The sequence below is a fragment of the Hakea prostrata genome, chromosome 10 (assembly GCF_041222555.1).
Source record: "Hakea prostrata isolate BN-2017 chromosome 10, UWA_Hpros_2, whole genome shotgun sequence".
Taxonomy (NCBI): Eukaryota; Viridiplantae; Streptophyta; class Magnoliopsida; order Proteales; family Proteaceae; genus Hakea; species Hakea prostrata.
The window spans coordinates 5,672,999-5,689,767 of NC_142609.1; the positions used below are offsets into that span (position 1 = coordinate 5,672,999).

General features: G+C 38.4%; 1 protein-coding gene across 1 annotated transcript in view; it reads right to left on the bottom strand.

Moving 5' to 3' along the window:
• Positions 1 to 16,769, bottom strand: part of LOC149001675 (alpha-N-acetylglucosaminidase-like) — a 92,792-nt gene that overhangs the window by 74,413 nt on the left and 1,610 nt on the right. Inside the window, exons 2-3 of the mRNA XM_089136841.1 lie at positions 16,039 to 16,112; positions 14,682 to 14,893 (exon numbers count right to left, since the gene is read on the bottom strand). Of these exons, the coding sequence (XP_088992967.1) occupies positions 14,682 to 14,893; positions 16,039 to 16,112 (286 nt within the window). The remainder of the gene's footprint in view (positions 1 to 14,681; positions 14,894 to 16,038; positions 16,113 to 16,769) is intronic.

Consider the following 16,769-nt stretch of genomic DNA (forward strand, 5'->3'; position numbering starts at 1 on the left):
TAATACAACTTGAGAGACAAGTAATTGTCCTCTAGAAAAAGGAAACAAAGTATTACAGCTTTAGTAACTTCCTAACTCCTAAAATAGAAAGTTCTGAAAATAGAAACTATACTTTCTAAAAACTCCCAAAACTTATGTAGCAAGACTCCAACATTAAAAATAGAAAATATAATAAAAACAATAGCATAATACTGTTCACGTGAACAGTAAAAACACTGCTCACGTGAACAGTAAAACTACCAAATTTACATATACTTCAACAGAAATGAATGCTCTAATCACGATTGATACAATTCAAGATACTTAGTAGAACTGCAGTATTTTAGGATACTCAATTTGGAAGAAACTTACATCTCAACCAAGCCAAAGAGGGGTTGTAGATGTATATTCAGCACGCTTAGAATAAGATAGCATTTTTATTTATTAAATTTTTAGCACATCTTGCAATGTAGTCCAATAGTTAGGAGCATTAAACAGAATAGGATGTTGTAAATTTTTATTTTGTGTTTGTGTTTTATTAGAACCCCTTTTATACAAAAATAATAATAATAATAATAAAGGTAAAAAGAAAACAGATAATAAAAAGGAGTGGATGGTATCCTAAACAAAATAGAACAAGAAAAGAAAAGGATTATCAAATGGATCACAGACGAAATAGGAGAGAGAGAGAGAGAGAGAGAAGAGGGAATTTGAGATCAAAGAAGAGAAGGAAAGAGAAGAGGAAGACATGGATTCGACGTGTATATTTCGTGTTCTTCTTCCTTTCTTTTCAGACCTTAATAACCTAAACCCTTTTCTTTCTTTCTTTTTTAATCAATGGGGTAAACCTAGATGATTATTCCTCAATCCCTTTAGGATGATGGTTGAACCCCATGATGGCCAAAATCTCTGACCTTTAGTTTCAACCTGTGACCATGATAGAAAATTTAAGGAAAGTATAAAATGACCCTAGGATTTGATCCCATGTAACCATAGGAAGGATCATATGTAAACAATTTTTTTTATTTAATAATGATATTGACCATTCAAATTAACATAGACAACTCCCATATCTTTTACAGGTTAGGATTTAACCTTTTTGTTGAGAAAGGTGATTGTGGTAGAATGGCCTAATTAGATCAATATGATCTCAAGCCCTCTATATACTATAAAGTGGAAAGAACACTATTACATAAATACCCTTACTTGGGTAACAAGAAATAGAAATTTACATGAACAAAAACTCTAATAAAGTTGAACCTTAATAGAACTCATCCAACACTCCCCCTCAAGTTGAGATATAGATATTAGTTATGCCCAACTAGCATACAGGGGCAGAACCACATCCCCCCCCCCGATATATTGAGACTATTTTTAAAAGTAAAAAAAGGGGCATAAATGTCATTCCTAATTAAAAACTAACTCCTCAATCCCTATTCTCCCCTCTCTTCTCTCTCATCTTTTCTTCCTATTTATTCTCTTCTCTTTCTATGAACGTGGGTTAAAGGAAATTTTGAAACAAAATCTTATTAGGTATTGAAAATGTCATTCCTACTTAGAAACTAACTCCTCGATCCCTATTTATTCTCTCCTATCTCCTCTCTCCTCTTTCCTCTTTTCTTCCTATTTATTATCTTCCCTCTCTTTCTTCCTATTTATTCTCTTCCCTTTTTATAAGCGTTGATTAAGGAAAATTTGGAAAAAAAATCTTCTCCACAATTAGATACTCTTTCTCTTTTTTAATCTATTTATCGTTTCTCTTTTTCTCATTTTTGTGGTTATTATTTTTATTTGATTTTATATTCTCTATTTTCTTTATTTCTTCTGCAATTTTTTTTATTTGATTTTATATTGTGAATAATATGTTTATAGTTGGTAAGGTATGTTTATAGTTGGTAAGGTAACTAACCACCATTGGTTTGCATCTCTTACATAAAAAAAAAAATTGGTTTGCATCTCCTGCCAAAGAAATTTTTGGTTTACATCTAACTTTTTAGGGTTGAAGTCGTGTGTGTGTGTGTGTGTTTTTTTTGTATTAATGCTATAATTTACCTATATTTTGTCAAAAAAGTATCATTATTAATAATTTACCTATTTTTTTAAAATATATGTGGGCCTGTTCCTTAATATAATTGAATAATTCATAGGTGGGACCCCCAATGGGTGTTATAAGGGCCCACACAATGTGTGGCGAAAAAGCATTAGTGCTTCCCCAATGGGAAGGTTATCTGGACTTTCATCCTTCGGCCCCCCAAAATTGAATCCTGGTTCCCCCCTGCTAGCATACAATAGGAAGGAAATCTCCTTCCTTCAAACCCTTGGTAAAAACATCTGCCACTTGGTCTCCAGAACTCACAAAAGACATGCAAATAAGCCCTTGTTCCAGCTTTCCTTTGACGAAAAAACCTATCAGTTTCAATGTGCTTAGTTTGATCATGTTGCACAGGAATATTATCAATACTAATAGCAGCCTTATTGTCACAATATAACATCATAGGGTTTGGAACTTGGACTCCAATATCTTGCAACAAGCCTTTCAACCATAGTAGCTCACGAACTCCATGAACCATAGCTCTATATTCAGCTTCAATACTTGATAAAGCTACAACATTATATTTCTTATTTCTCCAAGTAACTAGATTACCTTCAACAAAGGTACAAAAACTTGAAATTGACTTCCTATCTAGAGATCTAGCCTAGTGTGCATCAGTGTATACTTCTACTCTTAGATTATCAATGGGTGACAAAATTATTCATTTTACAGGAGTTCCCTTCAAATACTGCAGTATTCTGATAACAGCCTTCATATGAGCTAAATATGAATTATGCATTAATTGACTCACTATCCCCACAGGATAAACGATGTCTGGCTTAGTGGAATAAGCATTTCAACCATAGTAGCTCACAAACTCCATGAACCATAGCTCTATATTCAGCTTCAATACTGGAGAAAGCTACCACATTCTATTTCTTACTTCTCAAAGTAACTAGATTACCTCTAACAAAGGTACAGAAACTTGAAATTGACTTCCTATCTAGAGATCTAGCACAGTCTGCATTAGTGTATGCTTCTACTCTTAGATTATCAGTGGGTGACAAAATTATTCCTTTTCCAGGAGTTTCCTTCAAATACTACAGTATTTTGATAATAGCCTTCATATGAGCTAAATATGAATCATGCATTAGTTGACTCACTATCCCCACAGGATGAACGATGTCTAGCTTAGTGTGGGACAAGTAAATAAACTTCCCTCTCAGCCTTTGATATCTTCATTTGTCCACCTGGTTCTCCCTCTTTTCCTTAAGTTTAGCTCCGGCTTCAATAGGGTTATCAAATGCTTTACACCCCAACATTCCCACTTCTGATAATAAATCTAGGACATACTTTCTTCGGAATAGGAATATAACCTTCTTTGATCAAGCCACCTCAATCCCTAGGAAGTATTGTAACTTCCCTAAATCTTTAATCTCAAACTCTCTGCCAAGAAAGTCCTTCAAACTTTGAATTTCTTCACCATCATTCCCTGCGATGACAATATTGTCCACATAAACAATGAGAAGTGTGATGTTAGTACCTGACTTCTTGACAAATAATGTCTGATCAGCAGTGCTTTGCTTGCACCCAATAGAAGTCATTGCCTTCAAGAGGCGTCCAAATCAGCATCTAGGAGACTGTTTTAACACATAAATTGACCTCTTCAACCGACAAACTTTCCCTGCAGTATTGTCATCAAAGAAACCACGTGGGATTTTCATATCGACTTCTTCCTCTAACTCCCCATGTAAGAAGGCATTATTTATGTCTAGTTGGTGCAAGTTACAATCTTTGTTCACAACTACAGACAATAAAACTTTGACAGTTTTCAGTTTTGCAATAGGGGCAAAAGTCTTCTAATAATCAATCCCATAGGTTTGAGTAAACCCCTTTGCAACTAGTCTAGCCTTCATTCTGTTGACTGATCCATCCATATTTTGTATAACCTCGAACACCCATTTGCAGCCCATGGGTTTTTTTCCTGAAAGAAGTGTAACCAGCTCCCAAGTATCATTTTTCTTCATTGCCTACATTTCCTCTACCATATAATTGCCTTCTATTTCTTATTAGCATAGGCTTCCTGCCAACTTTTAGGAATAGATATTGATGATAGAGAGGATATAAAAACACAGTAAGAGTCAGACAAAGAGTCATAAGAAAAATATTTAGCTACGGGATGCTAAGTACAATATCTGACTCCTTTTCTGACAACAATAGGAAGATCACAAGAAGATACCTCAAAGAGAACAGTAGAATCTGATTCTGAAGCAGGAGACTAAAGTGGTAACATGTTACCTTTCTCCACCTGCTTTAGCTGGTTGTAATTCTTCCTCTAATAAGTGTGCACCTCCTTATTCTAGTCAATCTTGTTTTGAAAGACATCAATAGTGTGTCTCACAAGAGTGGTCTCCCCCTGACCAGGTTCTTCACATGGTTCAAAAAACAGAGAGGGAGAATTAGAGTCCTTAGGTATACTGGCTGAAGTTTCCCCCCAATCAGGAAACACTTCTTGAAATCTTAAGTTTTTTTTTTTTTTTTTTTTTTTTTTTTGGGATAAATAAATAATTGAACTAAACCAACAACACGCTTACAACATAGCGGAAATAAAGTAAGATTACATAGCACTGAAAAGCAAATGGGCAGGACCCAAATAAGATGGGCCGAACAAGGCCAAAGAGACTAGAAAGTGGGTTATTTTTTATTCTTCTTTTTCTTTTTCTTAGAAGACTTGACATCAACTAAGAAGTCGTCACCGAATGGGTTGAACCCCTTAGCAGATCGAAAATTTCTTCTACACTAAACACGATGAGGATCCGAATCAAGCTCAGAAGGGGTTGAGTCCCAAGCGGAACGAGGGAAGAAGGGCTTAGGTCCAAGTGCCATAAGGCCCAATAAGGAATGTTTAGGCAAGCTCAAAGGGGAGGATGGGCTGAAGGGCAGAGGCCCATGGGCCATGGGGTTTAAAAGGGGAGGAATAGGGAGGGCAAAACGGGCAAAGAGGTGTTACAAGGGGAATCGGTGAAGTCAATATCTACTTTTTGAGAGTTGTTCGTCGAAATAGGAGAGAGAGGTGGAGATAGGGAGGCAGCAGAATCAATAGAGAGGGTTTCATGAAAGGGGAAGGAAGCCGGTCTAGGGGCAGGGGATAGGGGCGACGTCTCTTGAATGTTTCCAAAAATCATAAGTTGTGTTGTGGTGGCGTGATAGAAAGGTTTAGAGCTGGAAAAAGCACCTCTCCTCTAGGACTCTCCCCCTGGACAAGGTATAGTAAGGGCAAGACTCATTAAAAATTATATCCATGGAGACAATGGTTTTCTTAGAAGGAAGATAATAACATTTGTACCAATTTTGAGTAGCAAAATACCCTAGAAAAATGTAGCATAGGCCATGGGGAGTCAGCTTACTTTGATGGGCTGTGATTCTGGCATAACATACACATCCAAAAACCTTTGGGGGAATAACAAAAGAAGTGGTTCCCTGGAGAAGCTCATTAGGACATTTAAAATCAAGTATCCTACTGGGCATCCTATTCATAAGGTAAGAAGCAATGAGTATAGCATCACTCCAATATTGGTCAGGGACATTCATAACAATCATAAATGAACGGGCTATCTCTAAAAGACGCCAATTCTTCCTTTCAGCAACCCCATTTTGGGCAGCTATATCAACACAACTAGTCTGATGTATTATGCCAAAGTCAGAGAGATATCTCTGAAATTCACCATCAATATACTATGTGCCATTGTCACTGTGAAGGATCTTCACAGTGGCATGGAACTGAGTTTTAATTATGTTATGAAAATCGTGAAAACATAAAAAAACCTCATTTTTTGTTTTAAAAGATAAATCTACATAGAACGAGAGTGAGAATCAATAAAAGTAACAAAGTACCTATGGCTAGTAATAAACAAACATCAGCAAGGGCCCCACACATCAGTATGAATTAGTTCAAAAGGAATAGATTTTCTATTATGAAGAGAACGTAAATAAGTAAAACGAGCCTGATTCGCAAAAATGCAGGCTTCACAAAAAAAATCCTTCTTTTTACAAGAAGAAACTAAATTAGGAAATATACTATCTTAAGAGTTCCTGAAGGGGGTGACCTAGCCTACGGTGCCACTGCTGAAGGTCTAATATTACCGAATGGACCTAATTAGGAGATGCAGTTAGAGCAAAAGTAAATCCTCCAATTGGCTCCAACAGATAAAGTTCATTGTCTAGTAACTCTAATTTACCACGTCCAATCTCCTTCCCCGTTACCAGATCCTAGAAGACATAGTAAGATGAGAAAAAAAGTCACTTTACAATTCAATTCAATGTGTAAAAATACTGATCGAGAGCAAGTTAGTAGAGCTCTTACCGCCATTACCACTCATATCTCTTATGGTTCCTCTACTTCTTTCTGGTTGGATCCATGGCATCCGATGGGTATCCCCCCCGGCCCTCCATCCCCCCGAGTCACACGGGTACGGGCCTTCCCCGCAGCCGCAAGTTTGGAATTCTCTCCCCCCTATCTTCCCCCTCCTTCATGATATTGTCATATGGACCCCTTCCACCACCAAAACATTCACAGCGTTTTCTACTTGGAACCTCTTCCGCTCTCCCTCCCCTTCCCCTCCCTAGCCCCCCTTGGTTTGGTTTAAAGCTTATTTACCCCGTCACTCCCTCACTCTTTGGAGAGCCCTAAACCTAGCTTTGCCAACTATGTCATTCCTTATTTCCCCCCACATCCCTATGAACCCAAATTGTATCCTTTACTGGAATGGTACTGAGGACATTGAGCATTTATTCTTTTCTTGCCCTTAATCTAGTGCTCTTTAGAGGAAAGCCCTTAGCTACATTTGGCCCCGCTCCCGTCGCTCCTTTGGGTTTGCCCGTGACTGGTCTTGGATTTTGAGTAAACTCCCAGGTACCTTTATTTGTGATCGGATTGGTAAGCTCGTCTTTGGTGCCACAGTCCACCATCTATGGTGGGAGCGTAATCTCAAGCGCAGGAACTCCAAATCCCGCTCTATCGATGCCATTTGGAATGCTATTTATTTTTATGTATCTTCTAGCATTTCTTCTTCTCCCCCCCCCCCTCGGTTGTTGATTCCCCAAGGAACAGGCTCATTGTTGTTTCCTGGGGACTCAACTCCCAAATCCTCCCTCCTATTTGATGCTAGCCCTTGGCTCCTTGCAGTTTGTTTTCGTCTCTTTAATTGATTATTTATTCATCCAAAAAAAAAGTGATGGAGAATGCTGAATGGTCCCTTTTCCAGCAATGGAAGAAAGGAGTCATCAGCAATGCGAACTTTATCTTCTCCGAAAGTTGGAACATAATGTAAGAAAAAGGAGGATGAACCTGTCATATGATTTGTGGCTCCTGTATCAATGACCCAGGGAGCAGAAACTGAATAAACATGGTAGCCAATAGAAGTTTTACCTGTAGTAGTAAGGTAGGAGTTGGTATGGGTAGTGGAGGAAGCAGTAGTAGAGCCTATACCGGTAGTAGATGACTGCAAAATACGTCTCAAAGAAGCTAACTCCTCCTGTGAAAAATAAATGTCTGCGAGGGTGTTGTGGAAACTGTCTCAGAAAGATTAGCCTTCGGTTTTCCCCTTCTTTATGCTCTTTTTTGCTCAAAATCAGCAGGTTTCCCATGGAGCTTCCAATAATTGGCCTTGGTATGATATGGTTTGTGACAGTGCTCACACTTGACAATTTCCTTAGCCGAATCAAATTTAGTGCTAACAAATTATAAAGTTGATCTCTTCACAATAGGAGCATGAAGCATGGCTAATCGATGGCTTTCCTCACACTAACAAGGGCATAAGACTATTCTAACATAGGAAAGGGAGAACAACTTAATACTTGCACTTCGATCTGATCGTACTCCACATTTAAACCTGCCAAGAAGTCATATACCCTAATATTATCAACGTGCTTCCTATAAGTAGTCACATCATTTGGATTAGTGGGGTGATAATCCCCATAATGATCCAACTCCTGCCAAAGAGATCGCAACTCAGCACAATATTGGGCCACAGTCAGTTCCTTTTGGGTAGTCTCATAAAGCTTCTTTCGTAGCTCATAAACCTGTGCATCATTCCCAACTGTCCATATGTTTCAGTAGTAGCCTTCCAGATTGGGCTGCAATATCAAGTAATAGGTATCCCTGGACAATATTTGGATTTATGGAATTCAAAAGGAATGACATAATAAGAGATTCATTTGAGATCCATTTATCCTGTGAAACACCTATGGTAGTAGGTTTGATTGTGGTGCCCTTAATGTGTCCAATTAGTCCTCTTCCGGCAATAGTTAGGTAAGAAAATTGAGACCAGATCAAATTATTTGTTCTATCCAATCTTACCGAAAGAGGATGAAGAGTGGGGTAATGTTCAGATCCAGTGGGAGCAGTAGTACCATCGGTAGTTGCCATGTTGAAAAAATTGTCTGCATTTCTTCAGTCTTCACCCTTTCAAAGTAACTAAAACGTCGCAGAATGCAATAGCCAAACCACCCAAACAAATGATAGGATTCAAAATTGCTTATAAAGAATACCATTTTTTTTCTTAAAGCTATGGGAAATTGCAAATAAGCCCCTGAAAATTTTGAATTTGCAATTAGGTCCCTAAAGATATGTAAGTTTACACATAAGTCCCTTAAACTATGCAAAATTAACAAATATGTCCCTAAAAATATGCAAATTTACCAATAGATCCCTGAAAGAATGCAAATTTACAAACTAAACCCCTTAAACATCATCATTTGTTTTTTCTGTTTTTGGACTAATCGAACAGCAGGGTAGGAGGGGAAAAAACAGAGTATGGTTCGATTAAAGGGTAAAGAGCATGCACTTCTTATATCCAATCACCAGAGTGACATTGATTGGCTTGTTGGATGGGTTCTAGCACAGCACTTTAGTTGGCTTGGTAGTTGTCTAGCTGTAATGAAAAAATCATCAAAATTCCTTGGTGGTGAATGTGGTTTTCTGAATACCTCTTTCTGGAATGAAATTGGGCAAAGCATGAAGGCATGCTAAAGTCTGATCTTCTCAGGAGCTTCACGTTTTAGACAAAGAATGAGAAAAAAACAGAGGAAGGCAGAGGTAGAATGGTTCGAAATAACTCACTGTTTTAAGAGTTGAGAAGAATGAAGAAGACGATCAATGGCGGTAACAGGATACTGCGATTAGGTTGCTGCGATAGAGGAAGGGCAACGGTGGTGGTGGTGGTGCAGGAGCAGCGGCAATGCAGCGGCGGATTTCTTCTTCTCTTCTTCTTTCCTTTTTTTTCCTTCTATTCTTGTTCTTCCCTAATCGTCTCAAGGCTCTGATGCCATGTTGAGAAAGCTGATTGTGGTAGAATGGCTTAAATAGAGTAGACTTGTAATTGGTAATATTCTCGCTTCTTCTCATTTATACTATATACTTGAATGTTACCTTTTCAATGGTTTTCTTGATAAACTCGTATTTTTATAGTGTTTATTATGCTTGAAATAGGTAGTATGCAATAATCCAAATCATTTTGAATCCATATGAGGCCCAAAATTGAAGTTCAAAACTTTAAGGAGAAAATCACAAATTTCAACCGAAATTTCGGTCGGAACTTGAAAATTTTGGCCTTTTCTTGAGCCAAATTCAAGTTTCGACCGAAATTTTTTTTATGTTTGGTCTAAAGGAAGATATTAAAGTATAGGGATTAGGGTAAGCCTCTTGTTCAAATTTCAAACCTTGATTAGAGATGGGATGGAGATTTGGATGTGGCAAGATAACAGGCACCCTAAAAGAGTCTCGATTGATAGATTTAAGGATGGGGTAAGGATTGACAAGGGTCCCAACAGATGGATTAGGTGGAGATTTCTTGGAGATTGCATGCCTTGCACAAGTCAATCAGACAATCTCTTAGAAGTTTGGAGGGACCTACCAAGTCTGGATCATTCGGGTCATCTACAAGTAGATGTGGTGGTGTCGAAAGGGAACACCCTACAAGACTGTTTACAAACAAACCAACATGGGAGATTGTGAAGTGCTCTTCTCAGCCTAAGAAGTGGTTGAAAGCTGTATGGTTTGTGGATAATATTCCCACACTCATTTTCAACTTGGAGATGCTAATGGATGTGCTTCACACAAAGGACAATTTTTTTTTTTTTTTTTTTTTTTTGTACCGGTGCTCTTTTAATACTGGAAATGAAATGCCGTCCGCAAGGGTCGAACCCATGACCTCTCCACTGAGAAGTATGGATCTTTACCACTCAACCAACCCTACATTGGCTCACAAAGGACAATTTAGAAAGAAGGAATATTCAGGTACTTATTGTGGGCTATACTGCACTCGAATAGAGAGTAGAGAGCACCTGTTTTCCGAGTGTAGCTTCAACTCAATGGCATGGTCTGTATCTTCAAAAAACTAACAGATGAGAGGGATCTATGTATCAGGTGAATGAGGCAGCTTTCTCGATCAAATACATATCAGAGAGAGAGAGAGAGAGAGAGAGAGAGAAGATGGGAGTTATTGGGAAGTTAACTCTATACGCTATCATTCAGCATATTTGATCCAACAGTTATTACAGACTGTTCAAAAATAGACCAAGGATAACAGAACAAAATAGTAGCTGCCATTGTTAAAGATGTTCCGCAAAGTGCTCTGCCTTGTATACATCAGGGGAGAGGAATGCAAAATCAGAACTCTTGGAAGATAAATGAAATGTATAGATAGATTGGAGGAGTAACATACCAAGGTCATGTTCATGGTTTAGACCCCCCTAAACAAAAAAATAATAATAATTTGGGGACCTCCCTAAAGATGATGGCTATGCCTTTTGATGGAGGTCTTCTTAACTCAGTGGCATATGGAGGAGTAATTAGAAACTGTGGAGGTGTCACTTTGCTGGCTTTTGCAGGTAAAGGGAAAGAGATGTCAGTCCTAACTATGCAACATAACGCAGTTATCAAGGTCTACATCATTGCATTCAAAGAGGCTACTTGAGAGTGTCAATCTGATCTGATTCAAAGTTAGCAAAGACATCATTGGTGGAGAAACTCAGGGACAATGGTAACTGCAATGGCTGAAAAGGAGGAATCTCCGTAAGGTTCTATTTCTACAGAAAAAGGAATTCAAGCATGTTTATATAGACCAATATCAGCCAGCAAACTTTATGGCTGGGGTGAAGAGGCAACAAGTCCAATTGGAATGGGAGCCATCAGAGTTCCCTAGTAAGCTAGAGGATTTAATAAAACAAGATGCAGAAGAAGAGAATATTCTTGGATTTTCTTTATTGGTTGGGATACTGGTTAGGGGAAACGTGCCTCTGTCTGGAATCCCTACCCCCCCCCCCCCCCGGGGGGGGGGGGGGGGGGGGCTGCCCCCCCCCTCTCCTCCCACAAAAAAAAAAACACCCCCCCCCCACCCCCACAAAAATATATATATACCCCCGGCCCCAGCCCCAGGCCAGGGGGGTGTGGGGTTATACAATGTTTGGCAGAATGGCTTATTGATCCATGATCTCAAGCCCTTTATTTATAATAAAATGGAAAGTAGACTATTACAAGGAATAGAAGTTTACATGAATGCAAACTCTAATTTAATTCCTATACAAACTCTTATTAGACTCCTAATAGAATCCAACACTCCCCCTCAAGTTGAGGCATGGATATCACACATGTCCAACTTGACCAAAAAGTATAAAACATCGTGTCCAGGTAAACATCAACAATTTGATCTTCAAACTTATAGATTACGTCTGCCTTATAGACTTCCATTTGATTTGTCCTCATCTTTATCGCAACTTTATGTCTCCAAGGAAGAACGCCCAAGTAAAGAAGTAGAATCTTCAAATGTTGAGAAGACTAAATTTCGCACAAATCCGAGGGAAGGAAAATATATTTTTGGGGTAACAATAGCTAGGGTAAAACAGCCAAAGTGAAAGTTTTGATTTGTAGCAATGTTAGATCTTTAAAGGGAAAGTTTGCCAAGGGGCAATCTCCAAAGGTAGGGGAAAATTTGTCAAGATAAGTGACAATCTCCAAAGGTAATAGAGATCAAGTTCTGCAAAGGTCAAACGACAAGACTTTTGCAAGGTTAGATCTCTGAAGGGAAGATGTCAAGTTAAGGGGCAAATCTCCAAGGTTAACGAGAGATCAAGTTCTCACAGATCAAAAAGATAGATCTATAGCAATGTTAGATCTCCAAAGTGGAAGATTGCGAAGGTAATGGACAAACTTTCAAAGGAGTAGAAGATTGCGAAGGTAAGGGACAAACTTTCAAAGGTAACAAAGATCAAATTCTGCATAAGGAAGTCTACATGAAAGGCTTTGAATTGTAGACATCTTCAATCTCCCCCTCACGTGTAGCGTTACACGTGGGAAGATAATAACAAAGGAAATTCCAATGGGGAAACTTGGAAAGGAAGAAATTGTAATGGTAAGATAAAAGTATCGGAAAACAAATCTGAAAGAAAAATTTGAAAGGGGCTGACCAAGCCTACGGTGCCACTAATGAAGGTCTGATATTACCGAATGGACCGGATTAGAAGATGTAGTCAAAGCATAAGTAGATCCTCCAATCGGCTCGAGCAAATAAAGTCCATTTACCACGACCAATCTCCTTCCCCAGATCCTGAAGTAGCTAGGTAGGAGTTGGTAGGGGTAGTAGAGGAAGCGATGGTCGAGGCGACGGCAGAGAGAAGAGCATAAAGCGCAGAGTAGCAAACTCCCGCAAAAACCAACGCGCAGAGGGTGTGGTGGAAACGCTCGAAAGATTAGCCTTTGTTTTCCGCGGCTCGTTTTGCCAAAATCAGCAGGCTTCCCAGCAGCAACAATTTCCGTATGATATGGTTTGTGACAGTGCTCACACTAATAATCTCCAGCCGGACAGATTTAGTGCGACAAGAAAGCTGATTTCCATAATAGGAGTATGAAGCATGACAATCGACGACCCTCACACCGAACAAGAGCATAAGACGCAGTGTAGGAAAGGAGAATGACAAGACTGCACCGATCGATCGACCCCACGCAAACCGCCAAGAAGTCATATACTGAATCTTATCAATGACTATATGCGCCACATCATCGGATTAGTGGGGTGATAATCCCCATAAGATCCAACTCGCCAAAGAGATCGAACTCAGCATAATAGGGGCCACAGAGTTCCTGGGTAGTCTCAGAAGCTCGAGCTCATAAACCGGATCATCCCAACCGTCCATATGTTTCAGAGAGCCTTCGATTGGGCGCAGGATCAAGAATAGGTAACCCCGGGAATATTTGGATGCATGGAATTCAAAAGGAATGACATAATAAGAGAGTCGTTGATATCCATTTATCTGAAAACACCGGGAGTGGGTGATAGTAGTGCGTAATGTATCCAATAGTCCTCTTCCAGAATAGCGGAAGCAGACGAGACCAGATCAAATAATTGGCCGCAAATCTTACCGAAAGAGAATGAAAAGTGGAAAAATATTCGGATCCAGGGGAGCAGAAGACATCAATAGTTGTCATGTGACAAAATTATCAGGGCCACCAAGTAAGAAATGGAAAATGCAAAGCCAAACAACAAAAGATACCCCCAGAATGACAAATATGTCCTTGAAAAAACGGAATTTGCAAATAAATCTCTAGAACTATACAAATTTACATATAAGTCTCAGTAAAGCAAATTAACAAAATAACTCAAAACTTGAATTCAAAACTTAAATTCAAAAATTGAATTCAAAAACTTGAATGCAAAACTTAAATTCAAAAATTGAATTCAAAAACTTGAATTCAAAACTTAAATTCAAAAATTGAATTCAAAAACTTGAATTCAAAACTTAAATTCAAAAATTGAATCAAAAACTTGAATTCAAAACTAAAAAAAATTGAATCAAAAACTTGAATTCAAAAATCAAATTCAAACCATAAAGATCCGTATGGTCCACAGCAAGGAGAACAGCCCCGACGAAGAACCAATAGCAGAACCCCAACGAAGGTTTAGATGACAACCAAGCGAATCGGGGCTGGATGAAGAATCGACAGAAAAAATTGCGGAGGAAGCCGAAGTTGTTGGAGAAGCGGAAGTGGATTCTCCTCTTCTCCCTCGCGCTATTCATTGAATCGAGACGGAACAGAATCGTCCTTCGTTCAGTGGCGACCAAGATGGACGAAAAAGCCTAGAAGAAGATTGGTGATGGGTTTGAAAAAAATCAGAAGAAGAAGAAGGTAGGGCCCAAATCGAATAGGCCGATGCCATGTTGAAATACAATGTTGGAGAATGGCTATTGATCCAATCTCAAGCCCTTATTATAATAAAATGGAAAGTAGACTATTACAAGGAATAGAAGTTTACATGAATGCAAACTCTAATTTAATTCCTATACAAACTCTTATTAGACTCCTAATAGAATCAAAAAGTGTGGGGGGGGGGGGGGGGGGGGGGAAAAAAAAAAAAAGAAAAAAAAAAAAAAAAAAAGGGAAAAAGGAAAAGAAAAAAAAATTTAAAGGAGAAAAAAAAAGAGGGAAAAAAAAAAAAAAAAAAAAAGGGGGGGGGGGGGGGGTTTCTACATACAAAAAACTGAAGTCCAAGTTGATAGAAGCATCAAGTAATTCAGGACTGGATCAGCTGAGGCACACTAATTAATACTGCATTTGAAAATACAAACATAAATGACAAAAAAATCCTGAAAGAAGAGAGGGAGAATCAGTTCTTACAACTTGAAGTAACAGCATTTTGATAATAGTTCCATGGGACTGGACGTTGAATCATTACACCCTCATCTTTTACAGCAGGCAACAAGCCTGGTGTTGGAATAGAACCAATCTGACTGCCCCCAGTCTTGTCCCATGAAATATGAGCACCACACCAGTACTTTAAGTACCAATGCAAACCAGAAACAATTTCAACCGCTGTAGTGCCTTTAATCCTGAGAAAAAGACAAGTCAAAGAAAATCCGAGGCAAAGATAGAAAAGTTAGTATACACGCTACCAGGAAATAAACACCAATCAGATGTGTCAGCGAACTGTCCTTGACAGATGAATTATCATCTACTAGACTATATTGTCTAGGATTTCCTGACAATTTTGAGGTTGCTGCTCAGGTATGAAAAAGCACAAAATGATCGTCTGATTCTGAATGTTAAGACTAAAGAATTCTTACAAGACCAACTGATGGGCAAAGTGATCATATGGTTCTGAATATTAAGGCTAAGATCTACTGAGACATGTAGTGAAAACTTTAATAATGCTTATGCAGAAAATTAACATGACTGTTGGCAATGGAAAATCCAACTAAAGCATTCTGATAGGCCCCTCATATCTCGTGTGTATTCTCGCAAGCACAAGAAGAGAGCTGGATTTGGTGAATAGCAGTTATGGAAAGAAATCAGATCTGGTCCTGAGAAGGAGGTTGCTGAATAAAGAATGATTTGCAGAATATTTACTACTAAATAAGAGAGATTTGGGGACAGATTTGTCAAGGGGTTAATTTAGAGAATTATCTACTATAAGTATTGGGGACGGTGGTAGGTTAGAGTAGTTTTTGTCGTAAGGAAATACTGGGGTGAGCGCTATTGCTCTCGGGTTGCTGTAGGAATGCCTACGGCTGTGTTATTCTGAGTTTTGGAGTTTATCAGTTAATAAAGTATATTTCTCTCACTATTTCCATTGTTACTGTCAAGTTGTTTTGCTGAATCTGAGGTCCTAACAGATTCACAGTAGACTGGTAGAGAGAATGGAACAACCACATTTCTAGATGAAGTAGGAACTAAATGGGAAAACAGAATCTACCATTTGTAGATCTGGAGAGTTTTATGAGATCCATGTACCATCAGTTGCTTATATAGTCCCAAACTTAACTTGGAAAGAGGAATGCATGGTCAGTAAATTACAAACCCATTTACAAAAAAAAAAAAAAATTACAAACCCAAAAACATTCAGAATACACATAAAAGCAAAAGATATCGAGATGCATTTTTTAAGCTTTCAGTCAAAACTTTGGTCCATAATAACAACATTGAAGAGAAAAGGCAGCATATGTTTTTTCTCAAAACCTGGAAAATGGTAACGTACATTATTTCTGCACCATTTCTGCTTGAGATATTGTAATTGCTTATCCAGAAACAACTATATCCACCGCAAGCATCCTGACATCTCAAAGTAAGATAAAGCTGATAAATCAAGATAGAGACACTTGTAGAGAATCTATGATCTAACAATCAAGCCAAAATGGTAATCAACTAATTTTTGCACACCAACAAGTGGCCAAGAAAAGTAACAGGGTGAAATTGCATGGTAGAACACTTACATTGCAGAATTAGTAGGACCACTGATTTGCAGATTATAGAATACTAACTCATCTACTGCCCTGTGTATTTTGAATCCTCATATTTGACATTTGGGTGCTTAATTGCTGATACTATACTAATCACCTCATGCATTAAATGTATTTTTCTTGGCTATTTCCATTCTCAAAAGGGTTGTCATTGTTATGACTCTGTTGCCTACCAATGGTTTGTGACTGTCGAAGTCACCTTCTTTACAGCACTCCATACTATTCAACTAAGAATCAAACTCTAGCAATTCAGATTTTCCAATCTCCTCTTTTTTTTTTTTGGATGAATAAATAAATGCATTAAAAAATTGAAAGAGCGCACAAACAATTAAGCGAAATTTAAGTGATGCTAAAGCGAACAGACAAAGCAACTATAACATAGCCTAAAGAAAAGGGCCAGACAAAGATCAAAAGAAACTATTTTGCAGATTTTGCAGATTTTGCGGATTTTTTCTTATCCTTCTTTCTC